At 38.2% G+C, this 14,464-nt stretch overlaps 1 protein-coding gene across 1 annotated transcript in view; it reads right to left on the bottom strand.

Annotated features, from left to right (window-relative positions):
• Window positions 1-3,851: 3,851 nt before the first annotated feature.
• LOC137617935 (protein FAM8A1) overlaps window positions 3,852-14,464 on the bottom strand; it is a 48,746-nt gene continuing 38,133 nt past the window's right edge. Inside the window, exon 8 of the mRNA XM_068347877.1 lies at window positions 3,852-5,416. Within this exon, the coding sequence (XP_068203978.1) occupies window positions 5,236-5,416 (181 nt within the window). The 3' untranslated portion in view covers window positions 3,852-5,235. The remainder of the gene's footprint in view (window positions 5,417-14,464) is intronic.

The following is a 14,464-nucleotide window of genomic DNA, read 5'->3' as shown; positions in this document are numbered from 1 at the left end:
CTGTACGATGAGTTTGTGTTGAAACAAAGTATTATTTCATGTTTAGTGTTGCATTTCCTAATAAATACACAACAAATACTTCACATATACCTGTACAGGAATTACAATAACCAGAAATTACTTAAAATATTTATTTAAAATTCTAGCAACATTTACCATATACAGTATATATTTCCTAACAAAGGATCAATATTACAAATTCTGTGTACATTATCGTGATTTTAATATACAGTAGTACAAAAGGACACTACTCTGAATGAAAAATCAATACAGGTTTAATTAAAAGATAAGTGACAAAGGAATTCAGCTACATAACAGATATATAAGAGGATGCTTGGACTAATGAAATGACAAATTTACTCATCTTTTTTTTATATATCATTACCAATGGCCTCAATTTTCACAAAATATGATTCTCGGTTATTCAAAGAAAATGGGGCCTACTTAATCCATGATATTCAACTTTCCTAGACACAAAAAATATTTAAATCTTACAATTTGAATGTACAGTCACATCTTAACAAAATCACAAAAACTTCAAACACCTGAATTGGCACCTCACGTACTATACCCTGTACTGTACTGTCTTGTACATGTTCCTTATTCCTATTGTATTTAAAAAGACTATAAGGTTAGTACTACAGTATTGAAAACCAAAAGCTCCATCATTATTCAAAATAATTGTAAATCAATATTTTTGAGGATATAATAACAAAGTTACTACTCTTAAAAATAAAAGAAGAATTGGTGTTATTTACTTTCTAAATGTCTAACTTTGGGTCTTGTTTTCTTAAATAAAAAATGTAAAATGTCCTTTGAATCAGATAACCTGAATAGCAAATTAATACTGTTAAAGGAAAAGTTCAACAATAGTGTATATCCTAAACATAAGACAAACATGAAGAGCCAAGTCTCACAAATTCGTCAAACAATGATACAATACTTATTGCATAAGCAATAACTTGTGTCAGTCATTTACTATCTTTGTCCTGCAAAGCCACAATAATAAGTTAATATAACTTTCCCACACACACCATAACATATCTATATAACAAAGAAAAGTTACTGCAAAAAAATACATACCAATACCAAATTCACTCAATTACTTTTTAGTTGAATATTTCACAAAGCATTTAAGACATTGTTTTACCAAATGCAGTTCTTCAATACACAAAATGATCGAAGAAAATTTTCTATGTTTTTAAGTATACAAACTAACATTTTACACACATTTTATTCACCACAGACAGAAGATCAATCGTAGGTTAGTAACTATCCTTACTATACAAGTCTGGCCAACACTCCCTTTATAAGTGACACTTACTTCATAGAGAAAAGAGAATAAAGTATGACATTAATTATAAACAATTGTTGTGGAAATCCTAACAGCATACAAAAATCAAAGCTAAGTCACAAACACATCCCTTGAAAAGTACTGTACAAATATCAACAGCATTTTTGGTCGATCTTTACAACACACAAAATTTTAGGCAATGTTTTTTAGCATTATCCATGGAAATAAAGTTATGTAAAATTTTTTACAACCTGCTTGTCAATGACTAAAAACAAGTCATTCGTCTATGTACACACTGAAGTTATCGTGTTTTTTTGTTTTTTTTTGAAGATTTTCAAACAATACTATTTCTACAAAGCCCAAAGCACAGGTGTTCCTTTACTCTTAACATTATTGATGCAATGGCTGCAGAACTTTCTCCAAGAAGACTATATCAAATACAAATAGCTGATTACAGCTTTACCATATGCCAAGGGTCTCCCACTAGATATAATTACTTCTTTATTTTCAATTCAAACAATAACTAATACAAACATACATATACCAAGGCATTTCCCCCAATTTTAGGGGGTAGCCAACATCAAACAAATGAAACAAAAAAGGGGACCTCTCCTCTCTACGTTCCTCCCAGCCTGACAAGGGAGTCAACCGAGTTCGGCTGGTACTGCTAGGGTGCCAGTCCACCCTCACCCGTTATTCACCACAGATGAAGCTTCATAACGCTGAATCCCCTACTGCTGCTACCTCCGCGGTCATCCAAAGCACCGGAGGAAGCAGCAGGGCCTACCGGAACTGCATCACAATCGCTCGCCATTCATTCCTATTTCTAGCACGCTCTCTTGCATCTCACACATCTATACTCCTATCACCCAGAGCTTCCTTCACTCCATCCATCCACCCAAACCTTGGCCTTCCTCTTGTACTTCTCCCATCAACTCTTGCATTCATCACCTTCTTTTTAAAAAAATTCAAAATTACATAGAGCTCATTTACAAAGTATTTATGAAAAAGGTATTCAACTAACTAGTTAAAACAATTTGACACCAAACAAACAATCTATGGGTTATGGTCTAGCTGCCAAAATGAAATCTAAAAGTTGCCATTGTGAGCACCTAAAAAAAGACAAAATTTGTTGTTGCCAAGGTTAATTTTCCCCTTGCTGGGACTACATCATCCAATATTCTGTTTAAATGAAGGTAACCCTCCTATCAAGAGGAATTATATTATTTTTGAAGTTACCAGTTGAATTACTATTTCTTCTTTATCCCTATTAATTCAAACAGGGTTATTTTTAATTGCAGTTGTTGTCCAATCTTAACCTTTTATTCATTAAATCTGAATTACAGGAAGGATTTATGCTAGCCCATACCATCAGCCTTGCTATACTAGACAAAAAATCTCTACTAAAAATAATGGAAACTTTAGTCATGAAAAGAACAGGACCATCTTGAAGGCAAGAATACAGCGTTGCATGCAATTGCAACATAAAATTTTCACACACTTAATAAAAACATATATGAACACTGACAAATCATATCAATTTCCATACGTTAGTAAAGAAAGATGTTGATTTCTAAAGAGCATAAATGACGAACATGCAGTGTTAACCTGACAGCCCATGCTTGCTTTGTGTGAAGTACTAATCTCAGTAAATGAAAGACTACACAATAAAGTAGGAAGATTATTTAAGAAAGTAAAGTCTACCTTCATCCTCTCAACACCAATTCAGATTCCCCTTACAACCCAATTATTGTGCACAAAATAATAACAGCTGCTACACCTGCAGTTTCATGTAAAATATTCTCTTGCGGTTAACAACAAAAGTTGCAGAGAGTTTGTTAGTAAGCAACAACAACAACTCAAAATACTTGTGTATATAAAACCCTGTTCCATATTGCAGCACAATATAAATACATACGGTAGAATACTTAACTGGATATACTTGGAATATAACACTTTATAAAAGACACTTCTACTTATAAAAAATCAAATAAAAAGCATTCTAAAGGTATGTTTAGTGGAATGAATGCAGACTTTCATAAAGCTGATTATTTCATAACAAAACTGACATCTCTGGGAGTAATTTACTAGTTATACTTTAAAAAACTTATGGTAAGTTTAAAAACCAAAGAAACTCAGATAATCAGAGAAATCATGGAAGATACTTCTTATAAGTAAAGAGGGAGTATATTTTATCTATCTGTGATAAAAATTCAATGCATCTGTGAGTGGAAATCTTCAACAAAGCCTTACAAGATACAGGTACTAAATTTTTAAGATTTCTTAATAACTCAAACAAAACATTAAATGATAAATCCTTTGACTTTATATATATATATATATATATATATATATATATATATATATATATATATATATATATATATATATATATATATATATATATATATATATATATATATATATATATATATATATATATATACAGTATATATATATATATATATATATATATATATATATATATATATATATATATATATATATATATATATATATATATATATATATATATATATATATATATATATAATATACTTAAAATATCCATATTTCATTAAAGTCTATGAATGCATCTCAAGTGAACAAGTGTAGATAACAAGGCGACATCATCCATCAAAACACTTTTCAAAATGATGGTACATTGATCAAAACAGGTTTTTTAATTATCAATGACTCACAATCAACTATACAGTACAGTACTGTACACCATAACCTAATAACACTGTACATTCACAAGTGGATGTTGAGATACAGGACTGAATGCTGCACAATAAAACATAATTCTGATGGTTTCTATAACAAGAATTGGATGTTGCTCAAGGACATTTCAAACACCTACACGAGAAACCATCTCCCAAAGATCTACGTACTACTGTGCTTGCAATTACCTACAGAAATCCCTTCGGCGATCAGTTGTCAGACAAAGCCATGACAAAAAAAACGTAAGGTTTGATCAATAAAAATAGGGAGCACAAATAAAGGGATTTCTTCCACAGACAATCATTGAGTCAATAAGAAATAAAACTGGATGTAGCTTGAAACCTTAGAGAACAAAGGATCATAGTAAATGTCTTGAATTAACTGGGAAAGATTACGTGCAGACCTATTTATGAAGTTTGCAAAGGAAAAATGATAAACTACATCATAGGTGTTATAAAAATGGATATTAGAGATGCCATATTATATCAATATTTATATGGCTTATGATGCTATAGCCAGGAAATTTAAGACCATAGCATTGGACAACTATAATTTTAGATGACGTGAAAATGTAAATTTAATCAAAGTTGCATATTCGAAGCAAAAGCCAAAGTATTTGCATAATACTTTCTTGATGGGACATTTTATAATATCTGCCCTTTACATATATCAACAAAAAAGAAAAAGAAAACATGCAAAAGAAATAAATATAATAAAATATCAAAATGCTGAATATTACATTTTAAAAGATATATTAAATGTCCTGGAGGTTAAATAAATAAGCTGGATAAAAAAGAAAATTATTCATTACATAAATATATCAAATCTTTCCTGTGACTTATTTTCAACTCATTCAAGCAATGCGCTACCTTTTGACTAATTACGTCAATACGTAAAAAATCTGCTTCATGAAGATGATAAAGATCTAATTCATATACTGTACAATAGTCATGGTTTAATTTGAACAACAATGAACCCATGTGGCTGGGAGTTTTACAAAATATTTCATGAAATTTTCCAAAGGAAAAAACCCTAAATAAGAAAATATTGGATAAATATTTTTAAAGTAATCATCAATATCACTTATAAGAAAAACCATGGAGAGTAATATGAACCAATCATGTGGCTATTTTCAGTGATACTTGTGGTAAAACTTTACACAAAAAATGCAAAATTATCTTATTTCTACTATACAATATTATACAATATTCATAAGCCTAACCAACGTTATTGCCATTTCTTCGCCTGACAACGGCTTGCTCCTCAACAACAATAGAGCCAGCAATTATATCGTACACAGTCCTATTGTGCTGGAAGGAAAACAAGAAGAAGCAAATAGGAAAGAGAAAAGTGAGAGAGAAATTCTTCACCACTGATCGAAGGACTGCACGACCCAACCTGGAAGAAAGTATTTATTTCAATCATCTTTAATTTTCTCATAATAATTTTCGTAAATAACAATACTTTGATTTTAAGGTGTATGGTACTCTGCTAAACTTTGTGTAATAGAAATATATTACATGGAAATAAGAACAGAAGCATTAAGATTCCGTCTTTGGAACTCCAGAATTGATTTGCTGTTGTAAAAACCAAGTCGTTTCCTTCTATTAACATTCAAATTTGAAAACGTGTTGACGAGTTCTAAGAAACCATCACACAATGTATTATTCAAAAAACATTAGCATACAAAGTATAAAATTAATTTCGTTTTGCTCCGAAGACAACACAGTAGAATTCAGATCATTTGATAGCATTGCCTTATACTAATGAAATAACAATATTGAATGAAATAGATGGCATAGGTAATAGTTTACAAAACTACCATACTGTATTTTGGGCTCTATTTTTTGGAATGGTGTTTTCTACTTACCTACACTACTGTACTTATAAGAAGCATAACAGTTGGAAGCTAAACAATATTTGCTTTCAGTACTGTTATTATTATCATTATTATTATTATTATTATTATTATGTTATTTTCATTAGTAAAATAAATTTTTGAATATACTTACCCGATAATCATGTAGCTGTCAACTCTGTTGCCGACAGAAATCTACGGACGGGAAACGCCAGCGATCGCTATACAGGTGGGGGTGAACACCACAGCGCCATCTGTGGTCAGGTACTCTAGTACTTCTTGTCCACACCACCTCAATTTTTTCCTCGGTCCACTGGTTCTCTATGGGGAGGAAGGGTGGGTCAATTAAATCATGATTATCGGGTAAGTATATTCAAAAATTTATTTTACTAATGAAAATAACATTTTTCAATATTAATCTTACCCGATAATCATGTAGCTGATTCACACCAAGGGTGGTGGGTGGAGACCAGCATACATGTTAACACAGAAGCTAAGTATCCCGTATTTTATTTTATTAGTTATTCAAAAATAACATAAAATAAATAAGTACCTGGTAAGGAAGACGACTTGAACCATTACTCTGCCTTTATTAAGTACGTCTTTCTTACTGAGCGTAGCGGTCCTCTTAGGATGCTGAACGACTCTTAGGTGCTGAAGTATAAAGGGCTGCAACCCATACTAAAGGACCTCATCACAACCTTTAACCTCGGCGCTTCTCAAGAAAGAATTGACCACCCGCCAAATCAACAAGGATGTGGAAGGCTTCTTAGCCAACCGTACAACCCATAAAAAGTATTCAAGAGAAAGGTTAAAAAGGTTATGGGATTATGGGAATGTAGTGGCTGAGCCCCCGCCTACTACTGCATTCGTTGCTACGAATGGTCCCAGGGTGTAGCAGTTCTCGTAAAGAGACTGGACATCTTTGAGATAGAATGATGCGAACACTGACTTGCTTCTCCAATAGGTTGCATCCATAACACTCTGCAGAGAACGGTTCTGTTTGAGGGCCACTGAAGTAGCCACAGCTCTCACTTCATGTGTCCTTACCTTCAGCAAAGCAAGGTCTTCTTCCTTCAGATGAGAATGTGCTTCCCTAATCAGGAGCCTGAATAGGTAAGAAACTGAGTTCTTAGACCTTGGAAGAGAAGGCTTCTTGATAGCCCACCATAAGGCTTCTGATTATCCTCGTAAAGGTTATGACCTTTTTAGATAGTACCTAAGAGCTCTAACTGGGCAAAGTACTCTCTCCAGTTCGTCCCCCACCAAGTTGGACAGGCTTGGGATCTCGAACGACTTAGGCCAAGGACGTGAAGGAAGCTCGTTTTAGTAAAAAACCGAGCTGCAAGGAACATGTAGCCGTTTCAGATGTGAAAACTATGTTCCTGCTGAAGGCGTGGATCTCACTTACTCTTTTAGCTGTTGTCAAGCACACGAGGAAAAGAGTTTTTAATGTGAGGTCCTTAAAAGAGGCTGATTGGAGAGGTTCAAATCTTGATGACATAAGGAACCTTAGGACCACGTCTAGATTCCAGCCTGGAGTGGACAACCGACGTTCCTTTGAGGTCTTAAAAGACCTAAGGAGGTCCTGTAGATCTTTGTTGGTGGAAAGATCCAAGCCTCTGTGGCGGAAAACCGCTGTCAACATACTTCTGTAACCCTTAATCGTAGGAGCTGAAAGGGATCTTACGTTCCTTAGATGTAACAGGAAGTCAGCAATCTGGGTTACAGTGGTACTGGATGAGGAAACTGCATTGGCCTTGTACCAGCTTTGGAAGACTTCCCCTTTAGACTGATAGACTCTGAGAGTGGATGTCCTCCTTGCTCTGGCAATCGCTCTGGCTGCCTCCTTCGAAAAGCCCCTAGCTCTTGAGAGTCTTTCGAAAGTCTGAAGGCAGTCAGACGAAGAGCGTGGAGGTTTGGATGTACCTTCTTTACGTGAGGTAGACGTAGAAGGTCCACTCCTAGAGGAAGAGTCCTGGGAATGTCGACCAGCCATTGCAGTACCTCTATGAACCATTCTCTCGCGGGCCAGAGCGGAGCCAACCAACGTCAGCCGTGTCCCTTTGCGAGAGGCGAACTTCTGAAGTACCCTGTTGACAATCTTGAACGGCGGGAATGCATACAGGTCGAGATGGGACCAATCCAGCAGAAAAGCATCCACGTGAACTGCTGCTGGGTCTGGAATCGGAGAACAATACAACGGGAGCCTCTAGGTTATCGAGGTAGCGAACAGATCTATGGTTGGCTGACCCCACAGGGCCCAAAGTCTGCTGCAAACATTCTTGTGAAGGGTCCACTCTGTGGGGATGACCTGACCCTTCCGGCTAAGGCGATCTGCCATGACATTCATATCGCCCTGAATGAACCTCGTTACCAGCGTGAGCTTTCGATCTTTTAACCAGATGAGGAGGTCCCTTGCGATCTAGAACAACTTCCACGAATGAGTCCCTCCCTGCTTGGAGATGTAAGCCAAGGCTGTGGTGTTGTCAGAGTCCACCTCCACCACCTTGTTAAGCTGGAGGGACTTGAAGTTTATCAAGGTCAGACGAACCGCCAACAGCTCCTTGCAATAGATGTGAAGTGTCCTTAGCTCCTGATTCCATGTTCCCGAGCATTCCTGTCCGTCCAAAGTCGCACCCCAGCCCGTGTCTGATGCGTCAGAGAAGAGACGGCGGTCGGGTTTCTGAACAGCCAAAGGTAGACTTCCTTGAGAAGAAAGCTGTTCTTTCACCACGTGAGAGTAGACCTCCTCTCTTCGGAAACAGGAACTGAGATCGTCTCTAGCGTCATGTCCTTTATCCAGTGAGCCGCTAGATGATACTGAAGGGGGGGAGGTGGGGTCTCCCTAACTCGATGAACAGTGCCAGCGATGAAAGTGTCCCTGTTAGACTCATCCACTACCAGACTGAGCATCGGTTCCTTCTCAGCATGCTCTGGATGCAATTTAGGGCTTAGTATATCTTTGGGGCCGACGGAAAAGCCCGAAAAGCTCGACTCTGAAGATCCATACCCAGGAGACAATGGTCTGGGATGGGACGAGCTGGGACTCCTAAAAATTGACCAGGAGGCCCAGTTCCTTGGTCAGATCCATAGTCCATCTGAGAATCTCCAGACAGCGACGACTTGTGGGAGCTCTTAAAAGCTAGTCGTCTGACGGAGCCGGACACAAGATCATGGTACTGCTGCACAGTCTGTGAACTGTCAACCATGGGGAAGCGAGGAAGTACAGTGACAACCCGAAGCTGTCTAGACTGTCTGGGTCGTACAGACAACTCCTTATCGGGTTGCTGAGGTTGCCGCACTGCGTCACAACAAGACACTTCTGCTGGTTGTTGAACGTCTTCCCAGTGACACACTGACTCCGTAAACAAAAAATCCTCTAACAAGGACTAAGCTTGGACTGCATGTCTTGCAACACAGCTCAAGGTCTATGGGAGCAGGTGTGGTAACAGACGGGGTTAGCGACTGAAGTGGAACCATTACCCTCCCTGGAAGCATGCTATGCTTAAATAAAAGTCCATAGGAGGCTAAGCAGCTAAAGGCTCCTCTCCAAATGACAGAGTCCTCAAGGGAAAATCAGAAGGAGGGAGAATAGCACTTTCTCATCTACAGGAACCATATCCGAGAAAAGCTAGGTTCTCTCAGTGAGGGTTTCACTGGTGCAAAAGCAGCAGACTAGAAGGCAACGTTATGAAACTGCTTGACAGTCTAGTGAGTTGGCAACAACCAAAGATGTGTGACTGAGAAGCATGCGGTAAGGTATGCAGAGCATGCTGTAAGGTAAGCAGAGCATGTTGCATGGCGTGCGGCTTATGCTGCATGGGATGAGGCTCATGCTGCATGGGATGAGGCTCATGCTGCATGGTATGAGACTCATGCTGCATGGGATGAGGCTCAAGCTGCAAGGGATGAGGCTTATGCCGCATGCGTTGAGGAGGATGCCGCATAGTATGAGGCTCCTGCCTCATGGGTTGAGGCGGTTGCCGCATAGCATGAGGCTTTTCATAAGCATGAGGCTGCCTCATGGGTAGAGGAGGATTTTTTAAAGAAATCTGAACCTGACACTAATCTAGCTGTCCGAGGATTTACCTGGTGAGACATCAGTCTCTTTACCAGCGAGTTTTACCAGATTTCCCCGGGCCACCATGTGACACAATTGGTAGTAATTCATCAAATTACCCCTAATGAGTCAAGATGGATAAATATCAACACAACATCGTGTTCAAATAGAAATAAATTTCTACCTCATACTTGGGATCGAACGCTAGCCCCTTCTAATGAAAGGCCAGGTCGAAACCAACCATGCCACGAGAGCCCATTCAAGAGTTGAGGTTCTTGCCTCAAGAGTGGAGGTGGCTGCCGCAAGAGTTGAGGTTGCTGCCTCAAGGATGGTGGAGGTTGCCGCAACGCAAGAGGTTGCTGCATAGCGCTGGTATCTGGCAACTCCCAATGCGGCAGCTCACGCGTGGAGGTAGGTTGAGGAACCTCAACATCATACGTCTGGCAGGGTGGACTGCGCAGAGGTGGAGTTGAGGTTGCTGCCTCGAGGATGGTGGAGGTTGTCGCACCGCAAGAGGTAGCTGCCTCGAGGATGGAGGAGGTAGTCGCAACGCAAGAGGCTCCTACCTCAAGGGTAGAGGAGGTTGCTGTAAAGCATAAGGCTCCTGCCTCAAGTGTTGAGGAGGTTGCCGCGTGGCAAGAGGCTCCTGCCTCAAGGAAAGTGGAGGTTGCTGCACAGAGCTGGTATCTGGCAACTCCCAAAGCGGCAGCTCACGCATGGAGGTAGCTTGAGGAACCTCAACATCATACGTCTGGCAGGCTGGACTGCGTAGAGGTGGAGGAGCGCTCGCAGGAGGAGGTGTGTTAACCTTCTCTGCCTGAAACTCCTGCATCAACACCGCAAGCTGAGACTGCATTGTCAGCAGCATAGACCACTAGAGTTTAAGAAAGACAACAACAAACGGAGCTACTGTCCGTTGAAACTGAGGGTCTAAAACAGCTGGTGCGGCAACAGACGGAGTTACTGTCTGTTGCGATACCACCTTGCCTCTCTGGGAGGTGTGCAGTTGTCGTACTGCAGCAAGTCCGAACTGACCCAGTGCTAATGGCACCACCTAGGAGTTGGACTTGCGCGGAAGGGACCGACTTGCACTTAAAAGCTGCAAGATTTGGTCCATGGTTTCTGCGAGAAACCTCTTCCGCAGACGAGGAATAAATGGGCTCTCTCGTCTTTGTGTGGGTGGGGTGATCACGTCGGCTACGTGAGTTGGTTACACCCGAAACCACGGAGGGAAACGTCTGTTCGTCGATCAAGGCCTGCTGAACCCATAAGTCCTTCGACATTACTTCTCCCCTGGGCTTGGGAGCTTGTAAGAGGTCCCAGACTAGGCGAACAACTGGCACGAACAGACGAACCCTCGAACGCAACACTGTAACACTTTGCGCTTATCACTTTCTTTTGATTTTCTGTTTGCACTTATTTCACTGAACTCGAAACTTTAAGTGGTTTGTACCTGAAACACGCAATTCTATCCTTCATTAAAAGTTAGTAATTGCGAAAACAGTATTACAATGTAACAGAAAAAACATAATGAAAGATAAATAATTCAGTGGCTGGAAAAGAGATTAAACACTAGATCAAATAAACTACATTAAAATCTCTCACCGCATAAAGTCTGAGAACAAGAATAAAACTCTAGAAACGTTTACCTTCTTCCCCTAAAGAGACTAGGGAGAAGAGCAAAAACGATAACAACGTTACCCGCTTGAACGAAACGTTTATCCTCCTCTCTCTCCCTCCGTCTCTATCTCTCTCTCTCTCTCTCTCTTGACTTAGCACCTGAGAGAAGAGCCCAATTACTGTATATATATCGTTAAAACATATTATTGTTAAAGGAAAAAAACTGAAAGGTTTCCCAAATAAAAAGTTCCTTTATAGAATAGAACCATTTAAGCTAAGAAAGAATGAACAAAACGCTAGAATCGGTTTACTCTTACTGCAACGTGACACCGTGATAGACTCTCTCTCTATCGTAACGATAGAGCGCAAGTTGAACGTTCTGAACGTCAACAACTGCAGAGACAAAACAAAACGTTAGTTCAACTTTGAAAACAGTACAAGACTATCAAAGAAATTCTTTCAAAAACATTAAAATGGCATAATATGTTAACAGGTAAAAACGAAATGACGGGCTCAAAGTTAATTAACTTCGGTTCCAAGAAAAGACCGCCTACTATTAGGAAAGGTCGAATATAAACAAATATAAAAATTAATTTTAATAAGTTTATAATAAAAGGAAGTTAATCAAAGGGGCCTATAAAAGGCGGAGAGATATAAAATAAATCTATAACTTTGTTAAGCAAAATTAAGAGAGTCTATACTCTCTTCGACGCCAACACTTCCGTCTAAGGGAAGGGTCGGCCATTTAAAAGTGAAAGAGAGTTCATACTCTCTTCGTACCAAAATTAAATAAAAAATTAAATCAAATTAATTCCAAAAACTTGCTAAGCTAATGATATAGCTTCCTGAATAGCGAAGGCTAAACTCTAGAGCAAATACATCACCAAATCGTGAGCAATAACTCCAGAATCAACAGCGTATCCATGTAGGTCTAGCCGGAGGCACGACAGAGGAAAAATTGAGGTGGTGTTGAGTCTTTGACAAGAAGTACTAGAGTACCTGACCACAGATGGCGCTGTGGTGTTCACCCCCACCTGTATAGCGATCGCTGGCGTATCCCGTCCGTAGATTTCTGTCGGCAACAGAGTTGACAGCTACATGATTATCGGGTAAGATTAATATTGAAAAATTATTATTATTATTATTATTATTATTATTATTGTTGTTGTTGTTGTTGTTGTTACAAGCTAGGGTATAACTCTGGTTGGAAAAGCAAGATGATTTAAGCCAAGGGGCACAAACGGAAAAATAGCCCAGTGAGGAAATGAAACAAGGAAATAAGTAAACTACAAGAGAAGAATAAACAATCAAAATACAATACTTGGAGAATAGTAACAACATTAAATTAGATCCTTCACATATAAACTATAAAATCTTCAAAAAACCAAAAGGAAGAAAATGTATTGAACTGAAAACATCTTCAAGTTAGTAAAACATGAACTTCACTTACAGTACAAAATAATAAAGCCTAGTATTTGTCATAAGAAACTAAAGACTTATATTATGCAATGGAGTGATCAGTAGGAGACAAACCATATTGGTCTGATTTTCAATGGGTAGCTATGAAGGGAAAAGCTTCAAACTAGTCTTTCTATATCATGCATGGCAAAGGCTATGTAGACCAGTCATTACAAACCATTTTTGTGAATAGCCTATGTTTTTCGAGAATACAGTACATAATTACCAAATAATTTGATCTCATATATCAGATAAGGTGAAAATTTAAGTGTACTGTATGTGCAATCACTGACAAAAAGCATATTCCAAAAGAACAAAAGAAACACTAAAAAAGATACTTTACATTTTTTCATAGACAGATTGTTTCCATACAGATCATGATGCATGTAAATTACTTATGATATTATTATTATTATTATTATTATTATTACTTGCCACGCTACAACCCTAGTTGGAAAAGCAGGATGCTATAAGCCCAAGGCCTCCAACAGGAAAAATAGCACAGTGAGGAAAGGAAATATAGAAAAAATTTAATAAGTTTAAGAACAATAACATTAAAATAAATCTTTCAAATATAAACTATAAAAACTTGAAAAAAAAAACAAAAGCTGCAGAGAAACAGTACAATAATTCAAGACAGACGGAGGTTACTGTAATGAAGTTTTGAAAAATGTCAAGAAAACTTGGTCCTCTAAAGCAAGTGATTCAACTATCCAGCCAGCAAAGAAATTTTAGATTTAAATCCATTTAGCCTAAAAAACACAACGTTAAAACATTATTTTGTTTGGATGTCATGTATGATCTTATGTCTCAGAGAATGATCCTGCTTTTGATATATTTGTGCTGCTTTCAATACTTCTAGTTCCCTATTTAAACATGTTATTTTCATTAGTAAAATAAATTTTTGAATATACTTACCCGATAATCATGTAGCTGTCAACTCCGTTGCCCGACAGAATTCTACGGGAGGGATACGCCAGCTATCACTATACTAGAAGGGGGTGTACTCACAAGCGCCACCTGTGGCCAGGTACTACAGTACTTGTTGTTGTCGCCACCTCACTTTTTCCTCGGTCCACTGGTTCTCTATGGGGAGGAAGGGTGGGTCAATTAAATCATGATTATCGGGTAAGTATATTCAAAAATTTATTTTACTAATGAAAATAACATTTTTCAATATTAAACTTACCCGATAATCATGTAGCTGATTCACACCCAGGGGGGTGGGTAAAAAAACCAGTGTACAAGACTAAAGGATAGCTAAGTATCCCGTATTTCATATAATCAGTTATCCACAATAACAATGAAATAATAAGTACCTGGTAAGGAAGTCGACTTGAACCGTTACTCTGCCTTTAATAAGATCGTCTTCCTTACTGAGCGCAGCGTTCCTCTTGGAAGGCTGAATCAACTCAAAGGTGCTAAAGTATCAAGGGCTGCAACCCAT

Source organism: Palaemon carinicauda, chromosome 24 (assembly GCF_036898095.1).
Source record: "Palaemon carinicauda isolate YSFRI2023 chromosome 24, ASM3689809v2, whole genome shotgun sequence".
Taxonomy (NCBI): domain Eukaryota; kingdom Metazoa; phylum Arthropoda; class Malacostraca; order Decapoda; family Palaemonidae; genus Palaemon; species Palaemon carinicauda.
Note: the sequence above shows the minus strand (reverse complement) of the source record. Positions and strands in the feature narration are given on the sequence as shown.